At 36.6% G+C, this 17500-nt stretch overlaps 1 protein-coding gene across 6 annotated transcripts in view; it reads left to right on the top strand.

The window, feature by feature from the left end:
- The first annotated feature begins 3522 nt into the window (after positions 1-3522).
- Positions 3523-17500, top strand: part of LOC137987767 (uncharacterized) — a 20076-nt gene continuing 6098 nt past the window's right edge. Inside the window, exons 1-15 of one of the 6 annotated variants that reach the window (XM_068833839.1) lie at positions 3523-3605; positions 3685-3734; positions 5550-5606; positions 6567-6594; positions 7579-7633; positions 8402-8553; positions 9426-9481; positions 11225-11291; positions 11806-11853; positions 12265-12376; positions 13412-13699; positions 14246-14352; positions 15745-15836; positions 16520-16546; positions 17169-17242. In XM_068833839.1, the coding sequence (XP_068689940.1) occupies positions 3732-3734; positions 5550-5606; positions 6567-6594; positions 7579-7633; positions 8402-8553; positions 9426-9481; positions 11225-11291; positions 11806-11853; positions 12265-12376; positions 13412-13699; positions 14246-14352; positions 15745-15836; positions 16520-16546; positions 17169-17242 (1166 nt within the window). In that variant the 5' untranslated portion in view covers positions 3523-3605; positions 3685-3731. Of the gene's footprint in view, positions 3854-5549; positions 5607-6566; positions 6595-7578; positions 7634-8401; positions 8554-9425; positions 9482-11224; positions 11292-11805; positions 11854-12264; positions 12377-13411; positions 13700-14245; positions 14353-15744; positions 15837-16519; positions 16547-17168; positions 17243-17500 lie in introns of all 6 variants that reach the window. The other 5 variants (XM_068833837.1, XM_068833840.1, XM_068833838.1 and 2 more) reach the window with 5 other exon arrangements.

The following is a 17500-nucleotide window of genomic DNA, read 5'->3' as shown; positions in this document are numbered from 1 at the left end:
CGCAGTCGAGACGTTTTTTATTAAATTTTTTATCATTTTTAGAATTTTTACTGTATATATTTTCCTTCGCTCGAAGTTGTCCGTCCTCGTTTTCCATAACAATTATATATATATATATATATATATTTTTTTTTAAATATAAACTTAGTCAGCAAAATTTGTCAGATAGTTTGTTTCGAATACAACAGAATCAACAGAATGTGTTTTGACATGTGGCATATGAAATCGTCCATCAGTTTCATGAGCAGCAAAGAGCACAGGCTAGGCTCAGTTCGGCGTAACTTTTTTAAAGCCCAAAAGCATGTGTTTTTACATCACACCTCTGAAGGACGACTTCTGGAGGAGGTCGGAAGGGTGATGAAAAACTAAGACTTGTAAGGCTTTTCTACAAGTGGGCCTGGGAGCCTTTGCTCTATTAGACTCAGCTGATGTAGTTCCCAAGTTGGCTGTAACCCCTTAGTTTAATTAAACACACGATGTGTTTTCACCGTCACGAAGGGAAAGCCTAGGTATACCTGGTATAGAAGACTTTTCACTGGAACCAAGAAAACTGGGCTTGTCCCGACGTCGAAAATGAGTTCACACAAAATATATACCCAGCGAATTAAGGATTGACAAGGTTGTCATACAACCAGAGGACTACAATTTAATCTTGATTTTACACTATAGTTATACAATAGAGTGAGTTCTTATTTCATTATCCTCTATAAAGGACACGAAAAGCTCTCGCGTGATATTGCTGATTCTTTCAGCAACAGCCTTCACGCTGAATTGGATAACGTGGATCTTAATGAACTTGTGTCTAAATATAACACCACACTGGAACAGATTTATGATGACCACGCTTCAGTTCAAACTAGGAGAGTGAAACATCGTCCATACGCAATATCGTTCAATGAGGAGCTTCGCGCTGAAATGCGCGAAAAGCGCCGCCTTGAACGGAAATATTGAAAATCCGGTCTTACAATAGACAATCAGTTATATCGTCATCAATGTGAAATGTGTAATTCTCCATTGGAGAGGCAGAAGTCTAAGTACTACCGAAAGATATTGCAAACACAGACCGTAATTAACATTACCCTACCTACCTATGAGTCTTTGCTCCAATTGGTTGAAGATGATTTTTTTATTAACAAGATTAATGATATTCGTGCTGGCCTTCCTACTCCTACTACCTCAACTGACACAACTGAGGAGAGGCAGCTGTCTTGTAGTTTTCATGAGTTTCGGACTACCTTGGACACTTCTGTGAATGATATCGTGATGTCATTATCAAGCAAGACCTCTAGTGTCGACCTAATTCCTACTTCAGAGGTCAAGCACCATTTGGACGTCAGATAGCTAGATAAACACAACTCAACTAGAGGCCAATGAAGCATTTATTACTGGATTGCCATATGGCAATCCGGTTGAAAACTCAGAGGCATTTTTCCGTTTTTTCCTGTATCGGAAATTGGAAAAGTTGCGCAATAGGGTCTTCTCTGTCACTCCCCTGCTAAGTATTGTCTTTGTGCCTACAATCTTCTGCGCGCATCTTTGGTAGGTTTCAGGGGGTAGTAGAAATGCGTAAATTTATTTAGGTAGATTTTATCCAGTGGACACAGTACAAGCATGCAATGGCGGCGAAGCCGATGTAACGAATGGTGTTTTATTTGATCTTTAAACAAAATATACCCTTATGGAGCTCAAGAATGGAACCTCAATTCGATAAACAACACAAGTGGTGACAAATGAATATCTGGAATCTTAAAGGTGACAAAGAGTGGACTTCGACAACAATTGCATCTTTCGCCGTCGGATCAAAGTGAGGTTTGTTTCTAATATGTTACTAACTGTGGTGTTATGTACAACACTGAAACCGAATGGCAAATTCTGTCATGATGGGTTTAACAGAAATTGAAGGAATCTAACGCTTTGAATGCATTTGTGTTTACTGAAGTCGCATCTCAGTTGTCTGGCTGTTTACATTTATTTTGTACTCAACTCTGCACAGTCTTCAGGTAAAAAAAATAATAAGTGGAAATGTGACAGTGAAAAATTATTTGAAAGAAAGCTTGTTGTCTAATTCGTGCTTCATTATTCACGGACAAAGTTCTTCAGAAAAGCGTTTGATCCTGAACTGTGATACTGAAATTTATGTCATTGCATATATGGTGTCAGTGACATGGATTGTGTTTCTTGTTTGTACGCACACAATTGAAATAGGAAGGGGTTTTTTTTTGCCTTTAATAACAAATATTTTGTTTGTTTCAATAAATTTTACGCTGGAAAAGTTTTTGTCAGATTTTTCGTCCAAATGAACGCCCAAAAATAAAGATTTTTTAATGATCGTTCAGTGGAATATGTTTTACAATTTGATGTTCTGTAAAAAATTTACAACCACATTTACATTGCCAAGTATCTTTTCTCCATTAGAGATGATTAGTATAAAAATGTGGAGACACCACTGTCCTAGCGCGCGAATTGTTCTCTTCCGGTCGCCGTCCGCGTCTCAAAAACGAGCGTGCTTAAGCTCCCCATTTGCGCCACTGTTGCGAGGATGGATTTGAGAATACGAGAATATTTACTAAAAGCGAGTTGTGTTTGCAAATGAATGAAACTGCGCTAGTGCAAATTTAGATTTGGCTAGTGAAATCAGACTTGATACTAGCCACTAGGCTAGTGAGCTAAAAAGTTAGTTTCGAGCCGTGATTGAGCCTATTAACATGCAAATATTTTCTTTTGTTTCGGTGGAAAAACAAGTTTACTGGTCACGTGAGTGAAAACACTCTATTGAAAAGGCCTCCAATGTACTGTTAGATTACATCGGTTACATCGCATTATGTACAGCCTGTAGATAAGGTCTTTAGTTTCGCAAGTTATGTTGGAATTAATGGAGCGTGTTTTGCCGGTAGAGAAGGATGTGTAGTTGGTTAGTCCATGGAAAATGTAAGGACAGGTAGCGCAGTTTTTGCCACAGCGAAAAGAACCGGAAGGAAGTGTGGAATTAGAATGCGTTACATTAGGGGACAATTTAGCTGTTACCAGAAGGTCTCGAAGGTAAGGGCAGAGTCTGAAAGCCACAACAGGTAGATGAAGCAAAGCGTTTCTGCAGCGATCAGATAAAAAAAGTAGATTGTAGAGTTTTTTTATTACTTTGAAGATGGAAGGAAGTGATGGATCATAGGTCGTTATCGGAAAGGTATGTCACGAAACATATTAGATTACAGCTTATCGTTTACAGTCTCTTCTCTTATTTTTCCGTTACTCTTTTAGCATATTTCCCAGTATTACGTCAACATCCGTTTTCTACATCCAATGTAAACTGTCATTGTACCTGGGGAGGGCTGTTTAATGGCCAGCCGAAATAAAGTACATTACTAAATCAAATCTACTTTGTATCGGCTCTTGCTCAAAAATATTTACTTTGTCAACTTGTAATTACGCCGATCAGATCAAGCTAGTTGATCCACAACGTGCACCGACAGCCTCCACGCCGTGGGAATATCAATCCCTCTTCCGGTTCTTTTTTGGCGAGTCATGATTTCCGGTAGGCCCTGAGAACGAGAGGTGATGTAATCGAAATTGTTGTCACAATAAAACGGCAATTTCATCACTTTGCCGAGGTATTCATGCTAAAAAAAAAAAAAGAGTTTGCCATGAATTTCTTAACATCAAAAGTGAGAAGAATATTTTATCCACCAGGAACTACTCCAGTGAATTGGAAGATACTTGCAAATGTATTTCTCTCGATGGTAGGCGCCATTTTATCGTAAGACTTAACGTTGTGCCTTTGCGCCTTCCAAGATGCCATGCTGCATATGTTCAGTTATTGTGTGCGAATCACAAGTGACTCCGTATTTGTACGAAATAGGTAAATTAGCGTTTAAATGGCTCTTCTTCGTTGTGAAAGCACAGTCCTTGCGCCAAAGTTGAACAAGGTGTTAGGGGCCGATTACATGAGAAGGGCTAGCCTGGTCAGCCGGGCCACCAAAGCTGAAACAACACAAAACTTTACTAATGCTAACATTAGGCCTAAAAAACAATGTTAGCCTAAGGTTAGCATTTTTGTAAAGGTTTCAACCCTAACCTGCACTTTACAACCTCCGATCTTATACATCTTTTATTTAGACATAAAAAACGACTATTCCGTGGGCCATTTTGCTCTAAAGTGGAGTAATGTGGTTAGAAATCGCTGGCCCGGCTAACCGGCCTGTCCCGGTGAAGGAGATTACGTAGAAAAATCTCAGCCTGGTTAGCCGGGATTCCGGCATCGTAATGCCAGGATCTCGGCTAACAGAGCTGAGATTTTTCCATGTAATCGCAAACCTGATTTTTAGTGTTTTTCTCAGATGTGCTGGGACCTCGGCTTAACGAGCCAGCCTAACCGTGCCAGCCCAGCTCATGTAATCGGCTTCTTAGTTGTTCCAGTGTATGAACAGAGGAACACTATAATCACAGCAGATGCAAACAATGCAAAACAGACCAGTTGGAACTCAAAGCAATTTTATAATATGTTCTTAAATAACACAGGAAAACGTGCATAAAGAAAAAAAGGAGCAAAGGTTTTTAGGACAAGTGAAGCCATTGCAATCATTTGAGAATGCCACTTGATTGCAAACACCAAATTAAAACGATAAGCCAGCATTGGAGGAGTAGCTCGCATTAGTGGAATGGAGATAGAAAAAACAAAATGTTCCACCTGAACTATCCCAGGGAAATCAGTCAGGAAGTGTGGTTATTGTACTGTGGGTGGTTTTGCATGTAATTACATCGATTAACTGCAGGCCTACATGAGCTGCCTACCAGAAGAACTGCTAATATGCAAGGAAGGGGGGCGGGGGGTGGGGGGGGGGGGGGAGTGCAGGCAAGAGGTGGGGATTTGACAATTCTTAAAATTGACTTAAAGATGTTTTATCAAATTCCCCAGGGCAGGAAACTTATGTCAATCCAGAGTGTCAAAAAAGCCTCACCCTGGGGCAAAGAATCTAAACAAACAATATTATAATACCGGTTAATTAATTTTAGCAAGTCTTTGTCACTGACTTGTGATAAAAGCTGTTGTTTTAAGATGTTTTGGCTGAATCTTAAGCCTTCATCAGTTATAAGAGGGATTGATGTTAGTAGTACGTATGATTTAAAGTGGAAAAATGAAACGTTGCACAAGCCTCTGCCTTTTGCCTGCAAGTGTTCAATATCCAGTGCGATGCAAGACAAAATTTTAAACAGTCAGTATTTTTGGATCATCATCAACACTGTTCTCAAATTTCCTGGGCACCACCATTTTGGATGATAATTTTGATGCATTAGAGTTGCCTAAAATCAATATTTTTCTGAATCAAACACTTATTTGTAAACAATCAGATTGTTTCACTGCCAAGTAGGCTGCTGTATTTTGATAAAACTCATGCAAATACTCTGAGATGCCTGATACTGTACCAAAATATTTAATTAAATTAATACATGTAAAATATAAACATGTATTTTATTTCTTGTGTAAATGATTACCAAAATAAATGCAGTAGCATGTAGCTGACTAATTTTTGCCCTTTATTGTTGTGTGATTGCAGTTATCCTTTTCAATGTCAGTAACACTGTTGTTTCCATTTTTGCCGGCTATGATTAAGGTATGAATTTATGATGTTAAAAGAATTAAAAATAGCAAGTGTTAAGTTGCAAAAGTGCATGCTCTGGGTATTTTTAAGAACACTCAAGGGCAAAACAAAACAGTCAAGAGCAAAGAAATAATTTTATTTACCTTGTCCTCTTTCCTGTTGCACAAAGTAAGTGTTTGTTATCAAATGGCATTGTACTTCATAACTGAATGGTAAGTAATAAGAAATTCTACTTTTGATATGCCCGTTTGATAATTAGGACATAGTAAAGAGTAGCTGTGCTTTATGGCTTTGGGACAAACTTCTAAAGAAAGGCTGCAGCAAGCTTTCAAAGAAGATTCACTTTCAAATTCGCATCTCCCCATACAAATTCCTAGTCGTTTGACTAGTTTAGAGGAAACTAAAAGAAGGGACTGGTGAATTGTGAAATTATACATGTATAAGCATGTATCACTTTTAAGGACGCAAGACGTGCTAGGATACACATGCTTTGTACACTCTCGAGCAATTCAGGAGCATAATTTATCAAAGCTAAGCTGAAGTCTTTCTATTAACCCTTCTATCTCATGCCAGATGATCTCAATGGGGTGCTTTGGAGTCAATGAGTTGACAACCTCTACATGTAGACTCCACTCAAAAACGTAAATATTATAATATTTAATTATTATTATTATGTCCCCTTAACAAGAAATTGCCCTCTCAATACCCTAGGCTGAACCAGTATGATAGTTGATCAGTCTTCTACAGGGTGGATCATCTATAGTTAGCCTAATGCTTTAATTAAATTAATATACAATAATTATTATGTTTATTTTATTTTCTGACACCGTATGAATTGTTACCTCCAATGCAATAATAAATAAAAATTATTTTCATAACTAATAACGTAATGACATTATTGATGTTGTACATGATTTTTTCTTGACTAGTGACTCCTGTGCAGTTTTATGTTTTTATCTTCTTATTTCATAGAGTTTTGGAATATCAGTTGAAGATACAGGTTGGGACCATTTTATTTGTTTTCCCTTTGACTGAAAGAGCATTAAATTTTATGTAACAGATACGGTTACGTATTATTTTTCTTTTCTAAGCAACCTGTAACATAAAGGCTTTGAATGTGAAGCAATTTTTCTGCTTTCTATTGAATTTTCAAAAATCGCAAAGAACAATTTTGCAAAAACAACTTGAAACAAAATAATGCAGTTATGCATAGTAACTGTAGCTAGTGCAATAATCTAATGAAGGGTTAGTTTCTAAAGAAACTGTGGTGCTGCGTCGGTGGGGAAGTAGTATACAATAATCTAATATTTAGCAATTATTGAATGAGGCTGAGTAGGATATGAAGAAATCTGCAGATCAAGGAGGGTCTTTATAAATTATTATATTTTCAAACTCGTAAAACTGCCGCTAACTCGGACCACTGCAGCTGTAGGATTTCTGATGTTTTTGACCTTGAGGTAAAGTCAAAAATTAATTAAAGTTTCGTCAACTTTTTGGTATTCTCACTGCCTTTATCAGTAAGTAACTGGGTATTTATATTTTCTTCCCTCAAACTTGAAAACCTAGTCGCATCCATTTCGCCCTTTGTTTTTCTACTCACCAAAAATAACACAACCTTGTCCCCAGCTTTTCTCGGTCAACAGTTCAATAATCTGCAGTGGGCTGCACTTTTGACGTCCTCGGTTCAATACGACAAAATTTTTAAGTTTCCAAATTTGGTCAACAGCAGCTGGTTAGGAAGAATTATGCATGTAGTCTTAACCAATCAGAAATGGGGAAGTATTTTGAACGAATAACAGTAATTATTGTATGAAACGTTATGAGAGGGGAATGTTGAAGATGTACAGTGCAGTGGTAAGTTCACATTTTCCCTCTTGATGCTATTTTTCTATTACATTCATTTAGGCTAATCAAATAATTTATTAAATTTTAAATTAGCTAGATCCTGTGTGCCCACTTTAATGTGCTTTGTGTGTTTTTATAGGTTACTATGCAGGTCTTGTTGCTTCTTCAATGTTCATTGGGCGGACAGTGTCGTGGTTAGTATAAATTATGTAACATCTTTTCATTTTTTGTCACATGCTAATGAATATACATTAATTTTGCATGATGGCTTTTTTTTTACCAAGATCAAAAAGCTTTGTTTAATTGCTTTCTTCTAACTCATATGTTACTGCTTTGGGAACAAAGAAAAAGGTCTTGAGGTCTTTTTCAGTTAACTAGATTTTTGGTGTCTTAAGAAGCTGTCAGGTGCTACACTTAGAAATGTGACAACACCAGACGATTATTGAGCTATATTTTTGTGCCTGAAAATTTTTTACCCAGTCACAAATGGCCTACTTAGACGTTCCAAGGGAAGAGGGGTCTTAACAGTCTATAAAACATCTCTTGAGAGAGCTTTGATAGTTTCTACTTTATTTGTTGAGCAAATGTAATAATTATTTTATTATTATACTCAGACAACAAAATATCGTAATTCTGATTGGTCAATGACGAATGCATAAATAGGTTGAAGAGTGCAATACAGAAGTTGCTATGGAAACAAAGCAATGGAGGGATTTTGTTGAGTACTATATAAAAAATAGAAAATGGTATGAACATGCTTGTGCATTTTGGTTTATGGTCACTCGTGATGTTTTGAAAGTTTTAAAATTGCTTGAGCCGTATTTTGAGAACTTGCAAAACATACGCGTTCATAACAAAACAAAACATACGCGTTCATATTTCCTAAAGATACATATTTCCATGCTGCTATTATAAATAAAAATTAAATTAAAAGAACTATTTGTTGTTTTAATTGTTCTTAGCTATTTCTGGGGATGGCTGTCGGACAAAATTGGTCGGCGACCAGTTATGCTAGTTAGTCTATCATTCCTTCTACTTGGCACACTTGGTTTTGGACTATCACTTTCTTTGTATGCAGCCATCTTTACAAGACTTTTCTGTGGGTTAAGTAATGGTAGGGTTATTTAGATTAATTTAAATTGTAATCAATGATAATTTTTCAAGATGATTTTAACAGAAACTTGTTCTGTTGACAACTTGGCTTACAGTGTACACGGCCTACCTGGGGTTAACTCTGAACAATTAAGATTCTTAAAGTCATTGAAGGGAAAACACATTGAAACTTCTAAAGTCATTGTGATCTTGTGTGAGATCTTCCACTGGCCCTCCTATGTGACTCTATAGGCAAATCTTTGCTGATGTCATTGTTTACATTAATTTTTGTCTCAGTCATTAACATTTAAAAAATGAACTCTGGGACGTGGCAAAAATGCTAATGAGCCCACAAATTCTTTGTAAAATTTCGAATTTCAAAACTTAATTACTCAATGATTATCTGCGGTGGTAAATTGCGCTCAAAGTTTCATTGATAGCCCATTATGAAATGCACTTTCAACATATCCTGTACTGATTTTTTGGCTGATAGATTAGAAAACGATCCAGACTAATATGCTAATGAGGCAAAAAGTGCAAGCAAAGAGCCCTATACGTTATCATACGACTGGAATGGCATTCTCAACTGATGCAGTGCTATAGAAAATCCCAGCAGCAAGATCTGCAAAGGATCCTTAGAGACCTTTGGAGCAGGCTACATTTTCATTATGTGAGGGAACGCCAATTGTAGCGAGCGCCGACGTAAGAGGACATGAGACTGATGCTCAATTGGGCCTGATCGCAGATTATTGGAGCTGTAAAAAAAACCTAATCTAGAAACTGAAAAGAACTAATTAAAGGATCTGGATTTCTGTTAAGCCCATGAAAGAAGTTCATCAAGATTTTAAGTAGGTTTGAGACTAATCACGTTTTTTTACTTTTGCCTTTTTCCAGCCTTAGTAATAATTTGTAAAGCAATTATCTCAGAAGCGTGTGATAATACAAATCAGGTATTTATGCAATATATTGTTCCCACTTTAGCGAGAAATGAAAGACCACTCAAGCATGTCTTAATTGTTGGCCCTGAGAAAATGTTCCATTAAATTTGATTATTACTAAATTCAAATTTGTTAAAAGTTACAGTGTGGTTCCATTTAAAAAAAAAAAATTCTGGTTGACATTGCAGAAATTCCATGTGTAGCCCAATAGTATTGTCAATTAATAGTATTGTCAAGTATTGTATTAAGTGTAACGTAACTGTTAAGCCAATCAGAGAGCGTTGTATGAGCCTGTTCTCAAGGAGCACTGTCATGCAGGGTTCATGCAGGTTATGGAAAATCTGGAAAGTCATGGAATTTAAGAATTTCATTTTCCAGGCCTGGAAAGTCATGGAATTTTATGGGCGGTCATGGAAAGTTATAATATATTATAAATGGTAGATTAATCATTGCAGTTGTCAAAGAGGGATAAAATGAAAATAATAAAGACGAATTTCTATCAAACAATCAGAAGTTTGGCGGACAGATAGAGGTCGTTAATTTATTTGAACTGATCAAGTTATGTCAGAAAAATAATATCCTACAATAAGGACAGTTCTGAAAATTTTCTTACATGACATCTAAATTTTAATAAGGTCATAGGAAAGCTAGAGAAGGTCATGGAAAAAGTCATTGAAAGTCATGGAATTTGAAGAGCTTTAATAAAAGAGTACAAACCTAAGTTGTCATGCTATGGGGTTGGACAATCTGTGAGCTAGCGAGTCACACGACTCTCGCATTTAAGTTTAAGCACCCATTTCAAATAGTGCTGATAAACAGTATTTAAGTCTAAGCACCCAAATTAACCAGTTTTTTCAAGTTTCAATCCATTTGCATCCTCTCCATTCTTGGCCGCAACAACACTGTATAACTTCAATGGTTTAAATTGCCAACCAAACTACAGCATCACTGTGTGACTTGATTGTTGACTCACATGTTGACTCGCATGACTCACTGGCTCGCACATTGTCCTCACTCTCATGCTACATGTATTCTTACGTCAAAACTGGGTGAGAATCCAAATTAGTTCTTTAATTACCTCACATGAATAACATTTGAACCTGATTTCAAGTTTCAATTCATTTCCATCCTCTCCAGTCTTAGCTGCAAACAACACTGAATAACTTCATTGGTTATCGGCAACCAAACTACAGCATTATTTTTTGTCTTCATTGTTGCAATGACATCTTTTTGGGGTGCAGGGATGGCGGAGTGGTGAGAGCACTCACCTCCCACCAATGTGGCCCGGGTTCGATTCCCGGACTCGGCGTCATATGTGGGTTGACTTTGTTGGTTCTCTACTCTGCACCGAGAGGTTTTCTCCGGGCACTCCGGTTTTCCCTCTCTTCAAAAACCAACATTTGACTTGATGTACTTTCATAGTTTATTTCAGTTTACAGTGTCCCCAATTAGTGGTCCAGCGCTAGAACAACTAGACACTTAAATAAAGTTCGACCTTTCCTTTCCTTTATGTTGACTAATTTAAAAAACTGTGTGACACTACCCCTTAAGCTTGAGACAATGAAAAAGGCAATTTTGTGGTCAAATGGAAAGTTGAAAATTCAGTTCCAGACTAGTCTGACTGGTCAAAATGGACCACCTTGGTAGTTCCAAGCATTCTTGTGGGATAAATTTAAACCCAAAAATGTAGGGTGAATGCATGGAAAACGCCCATAAGCGATCTCTTAATACTCTGGTTTGTTTAAATATGTTAAGGCTATAGGTATGTCAGTGTTACTAACAGCATGGAATTCTGGGCTTATGCTTGGCCCAGCCATTGGAGGTAGGATAAGGAGCTGCATGGATATATATAGCCATGACTATATTTTTCATATTTTGGTTATTAATTATTTCAGGCCATATAGTCATAATAGGCATCAGATAAATAAATTAACATCTTATTCTATGGTTTGGCTGACTCTGTGCTTGTATTATTGTTGAGATGATTTTAAGCACAGTGTGGCAGGCTGAGAAATGGGATTAAAAATTTCAGCAATGAGCTAAAATTATTAAATATATCTGTCAAAATAATTATCATTAAACCATAGAAGAAGGAAATAAGAAAGTAACTTAGATAGTCTTATTCCACTTTAATAAAGTAAAACTATTTTAAAATTACAATTCTCTGCCCAGACACTACAGTAAGTGTACAGGGAAATTTGATGCTTGCGCTTGTGTTTATGGTTGCATTGATGCTGTTTTCGTGGTGACATGAGAGCTTACAGTATATGCTTGTGCCTGAGTCGCTAGTGAAAACCAGTATTGTTAGTATTTTAAATTATATTCTCCATCCTCAGGTTACTTAGCACAACCTACAGAAAAGTACCCCAACATTTTCTCAAAAGGTTTGTTACAGTATTTTAAATTTGTCTTCGTCATGATTGTGGGAATAACATTACATGTACATGTATTCAATTTGTATTTAATGGTCACTCCCTTCTGTAGCTGTAAGGACATTTTTAGAGCAGAAACACAAAAAAAATACTTTCAGTTTCTCCCATGCACTTTAGGCTGTATTTGGGATTAACAGGTTACAAGGCATGAATTGATTTAAAATATGACTGTGTATAGTTATCTATTCATGTAAATGACCTGACCAAAAAAAGCCATGGATTCTACTGTAAATTGTTTTAAAACACAAATTAAATAACCTAGTGAAAGAAGTATGTTTTATTTTGGCTTATCTTCATTAATTGCACGAAAATGTTGTGCTGCACCTTACCTTATCATTAATTTTGTTTTGCTTTTTTTGTTAGGTTCCATTTTTGACAAGTTTCCTTTCTTACTTCCATGCTTATTTAACTGTGCTTTGCTGCTTATTTCGATTGTATTGAGCTACTTTTTCCTTGAAGAAACCCTGGACAAAAGGTACATAACTAAAAACTGGGTTAGGACATACAGTACATGTATTCATTCATTTTTGATGCCATATTATACCAAGGTCTGTAAACCTAAGCAACAAAAACATCCGTTTTGCAGTCGTCATTAAACATTATAGAGTTGCATGCTTAGTCTCTCTTTATGTCCTCCTCACCCCTAGAAGCAGTAGAGGGAGACCCTTATGGTTCAGGCCAGGGTGGTTGGGTAGGGGTGAATGAATTAAAGCCAAAACCAGCTCATCTTTGTTGATCTTGCTCTGATATTATTTCAAGCATTTCCCTAAAGATGAAACCATGTTTCTAAAGTGTATATAATCATTATGTATGATGTCGAAATTAATGATATTGCAGAATGGACATTAAATTTATTTTATCAGGCAGCAATAGGTGACCAATAATAAGCCTTTTCAGCTGTGTTAATAAGATACTGATAAAAAGATGTTGATGTTCAAGGTTAATTAGTTTGAGGGTATTAAAGGGGGATACTAGAAGTTACAATATCTTTGAGGCCAAACATTGAAAAGCAGGTAGAGAAAGAAATGTCTCCCCAAGAAAAAGGTGAAAGATTTAAATATTGCAACCCACCTAACTACGTAAAAAAAAGTTCTCCAATGGATATTCTTAAGAGGGTTTTTTTTTTCAATTAAATTTAAATTGATCAAGTTTCAAGGTCCAGCGAGTATCCATTGCTGCTTAAGAGAGTTTTCTGGAGAAAAATTAATGCAAGTATTAAATTTACAGTCATGTTAAATATAAACTGCAAATAGAACAATTCCCTTTAGAATTTCCAGCTATTTCTTTGTGAAGGAAAGCTTATTTTTAAATAAATGTAATGTGTGTTCCTCTTTTTATTTAAGTAGATCTGCTTTCTGGAGAAAAATTAATGCAAGTAATTTACAGTCATGTTAAATATAAACTGCAAATGGAACAATTCCCTTTAGAATTTCCTGCAATTTCTTTGTGAAGGAAAGCTTAATGTAATGTGTGGTAAATGGTATGTGTGTTCCTCTTTTTTTCCGTACAGTAGAAGTCTAACGTCAGAATTAAGTGAACCAAATGAATTGTTACCAATGAAGAGCACAGGTTATTCAGATAATCAAGAGGATTTCAATATTAAGTGTGAAATACAAGAGACTGAGAAAAGTTGTACAGAAAGTGAAAGTGTTGTTGTTAATGAAGAGCAAGGGATTATCATTGGTGATGATGCTGGCAGTAAAGCTGCCAGAAATTGTCAAAGCAGTAGTAGTTGTTGTTGCAACACTTGGCGGTGCTGTAAAGCTTTTAGGAGAAGCAAACTGGCTCTTTTACTCAGGTAAGCCATGACTATAAAGCCATGGGGGAGTTTAAGGCAATAGGGAATATCGTCACTGACAGTGGGTTTTAAAAGGTGGCAAATAAACCCTCTTTTGAGTCTTACCATTGACTACTTTTTTTTAACTTAAGCCCCATTAGAAAACTTGTGGCTGGTGCCACAACTATTTTAGCAAGGATTTACTCCAACACTACTATAATTTTTACTGTTATGTTGTCTTCAAGGTGGTCTTCGTGCCAGCATGTGTGACAGAAAGAAAGAATCACTTGTTACATGCATGCTTTATCTCATAATTCAATGTGAAAGCTGATGATCCAACTTCCTTTCTTTTCACCTTCTTTTTGTTCACTTTATAATGCACAAAAAGACTTCATCAAACGAAAGTTGTCTATTAAAAAGAATGGGCCATCCCCATTTGGTAGTTGGTAAATTCAACAAGTTATTATTATTATAATTGTTATTGTTATTGTAATTATTATTATTATTATTATTATTGTCAAGAATTATTCTGACTGTGACGTTGTGATGTCTCAATCCAATTTTTAGAAACCGAAACGTTCTTGTTTCCATTGCTGCATACTGCATCTTATCCTTTAAAGTAATTGGATTTGATGAGCTGTTTTCACTATGGGCTGCCACTCCACCTCACCTTGGTAAGCGGACAGTGACTTAACTTTAAATTTTGAACTTACAGCAGCAATAGACCATTATTTTTTTACAGTTCTGTGCTCAATCAGTTACTACGCCTTTGAATAAAAGTGAGGCTTGAGTTGACGTTGCTTTGATGCAAACCTTGTTGCCTTTCTTATGTAAACAATGCTCAAAATTAGCGATGGTCCGATCATCTGAGATGACCAGAAAGTTTACCAGACAACCAGTTTTTGGTAAAATAAAAAGCCTGGTTGCCCAAGGAAAACAGTGGACATGCAACCTAGTCAATAGTAGAAAATGAATTACCGGTAATCAATTAATAATGATCGTAAGCAGCAGTCACACAGCATACATGTACGTGTACTTGTGGGTTTTAGTAGTGTGAAGTTAATAATAATCAATTTGCTGCAGCTGAGCATTTTCCTGTGTTTTGAACAACTGTATTTTAAGTCTCTGCCCATCAGGCCGGCACTTATCTCCGGTTTCATTAGCATGAAGTGACTAGGAGTATTTCTTCTCCCCGCTGGATGGGATGCTAGTCCATCGCAGGGTTACTCCCAGCATTTTCGCCAGTACCCATTTATACACCTGGGTGGAGAGAGGCACCATGAGAGTAAAGTACCTTTCCCAAGAACACAACACAATGTCTCCGGCCAGGACCTGAACACGGAGTCCACTCGATCTGTGGTCAAGCACTCTAACCATGAGACCACCGCACCTCCCCAACTGAACAACTGTAGCCTTTAAAAAACATTGTCAGATTGGAAAATGCAAAAAATGGAGATTGAAGATGCCTGAGTTTAAAAATATAACAGAACTTGAACCCAGACTTCTGCGAAAGACCACAAGCCCACAACATTCAAGATCACTTGCCATGTGATAACAACTAGGCGTGTAAAATTAAGGTACAAATGTTTTGTCCTCGCGTTCTTTACAGCCCACAGTGTATATTTCGACTTTAATTTTTTGTCTCCAATTAGGAGTACAGACTACAACTGAAGTTATCTCTTTCACAGAGTTAAAATGTGGCATTTTTTGATTGGAGTTCAGTCTCCTCCACAGAAACGAGAAGAAAGAGAAAGCAAATTACAGGGACAAGTACAATTATTGCATTTATAATTGTACATAGGGACTTTCTAATGGGTAACCAAGGATTTATCAGGGCAACCAAAGTCATGGGTTTGGTTGCCTGGCATTTCAAACTGGGGCAACCTCGATTATTTTGTAAATCATGTTGTTGTTAAATGCTAGCGAGTTTCTGTTGTGAGGTTTGTATCAAAACAAAGTCAACTAACTAATTCTATGGTACATGCAGCCACGTTACAGACATTCAAACTTTTTTCAATACTATTTTTGTAAAAATAGTTGCATTCTTACCTGAAATCTCATTTTAGGTGGACTTGGCTTTTCCACTAACCAAATAGGCACATCCTTGGTTTGTGTTGGGGCTCCACTTCTTGTTCTTCAGATGGTACTCTATCCCAAGGTAAAAAATTCATGTTACAGTAGCAGTATTATTTTAATAATTTTAAAGTTGTCACAAAGATATAAACACCTCCTGTTAATGTCCCCATTAATTAACCCTTTGACATCCAAACTCGTCAGTGGGGATCAGCCACTGGGAGTCAATGGGTTAATCACTCACTGAAAAACTATGTCCCCATTAAGTACTTTTCAACCTAGTTAAATTAGACAGTGAGGACACAATTCGTTGTCTGGAGTGCATAAAATACACAAAAACAGAACTTAATTATTATGTTCGTGGTAAAATAATATATCAAAGTTGCCAAGTGCATTTAATAGTGTCAGCAACCAAAAGAATGGTCATGGACATGCTCATTAATTTTCATTAAAAAAAACATGGTGATCATTGTCCTATTTTATCTCGTTTTTAATTGAGAATAAATTACAATATTACTATTATTATTATTATTATTATTATTATTATTATAAAGATGCATAAATTTTCCCACAGAATGGCTGCTCAGTAATTATTTAGCTGTGAGACAGCTGACCAAAATGACAGCCTGGTATGAGACTCTCCATGCAATCATGCGCTGATGCTCTCTTAATGAGAGCATTCCTCATTAATCATTCTACATACTACAAGTACTTCAGTTCAGTGGGTAGATCTTAATTATCTATTACATTGCTTGAAATTCTTTGCAGTTTGAGAGAAGACTTGGTGCAATAAGGGTAAGGGTTTTACTCTATGATATTGAATAAAGTTCAGGCATACGAAATCCAATCAGCATAAGTGTTACAAATTAGTGGCTTGTTTTTTTTTCAACAAATACTATGCGAAAAGAGGTCTGTTGATTATTAAAAGAGCAGATGACAGAAACTGTACAGTTGTATTCTGCCAAATATCAGCCTGACATGGTGTTGTTCGACATGTCGGCTGATAGAGGCGAATGACAGATGAGTTTAGTGCGCAAGATCTCAATGTTAATTTCCTATTTTTGCAACAAGGATCTTAAGCTGCTTCCTACAGAAAAATAATAATATTGCATTACAGGTTCAGCCTGAACATGGGTAATGCTTCAAACAAACAGGAAATCGAGATAGCTACACTGTGATGCACAAACTTGCCTGATGAGTGCTACAGTGTACTGTAAGTCCTGCGACTTTCCTTCTGCATCTGCACTTTTTTTTCCTCCGTCTGTAGTTTCAAACTTTGGTAGGATCTTACTGCTGTTTTTTGCTGCATTCAATTTTAATTCTGTGGTCTAGCTCTAGTGGAGTTGATAGTTTATGCTCAAAGTCATCAACATTGTGTACTGACTTGCATTCTTCATTTGAATTCTCTCCCCAACAGGTCTTTCAATTAGCAAATGCTTTCATAGGAGTAACCATACTGTCCTTACCATTCATACACACCTACTACAACAGGTTAGTGTGAAATATTGGTGTGGAAACACAAGGCAAAGCAATTGGTAAAATTTTGCCAGTCTTATTCCCAGCCTGGAAACTTTTCCATGCAGGTTAGAACATTCTAAATGAGTTTCCTTTGAAAAAGACTAGTGTCTTGCGTGTCCATGTGACTAGGCATATAAATTATTAAGCCAGGGAAAGAAAACCCAGGGACTGTCGAGACACATGCAAATAATAATAAATATAATCAACAATTAGATTATGAGCTCGAGATTT

This window comes from Montipora foliosa, unplaced genomic scaffold, assembly GCF_036669935.1.
Source record: "Montipora foliosa isolate CH-2021 unplaced genomic scaffold, ASM3666993v2 scaffold_388, whole genome shotgun sequence".
NCBI classification, from domain to species: domain Eukaryota; kingdom Metazoa; phylum Cnidaria; class Anthozoa; order Scleractinia; family Acroporidae; genus Montipora; species Montipora foliosa.
The sequence above is the reverse complement of the archived record's forward strand: the minus strand, read 5'-3'. Positions and strand labels throughout refer to the sequence as shown.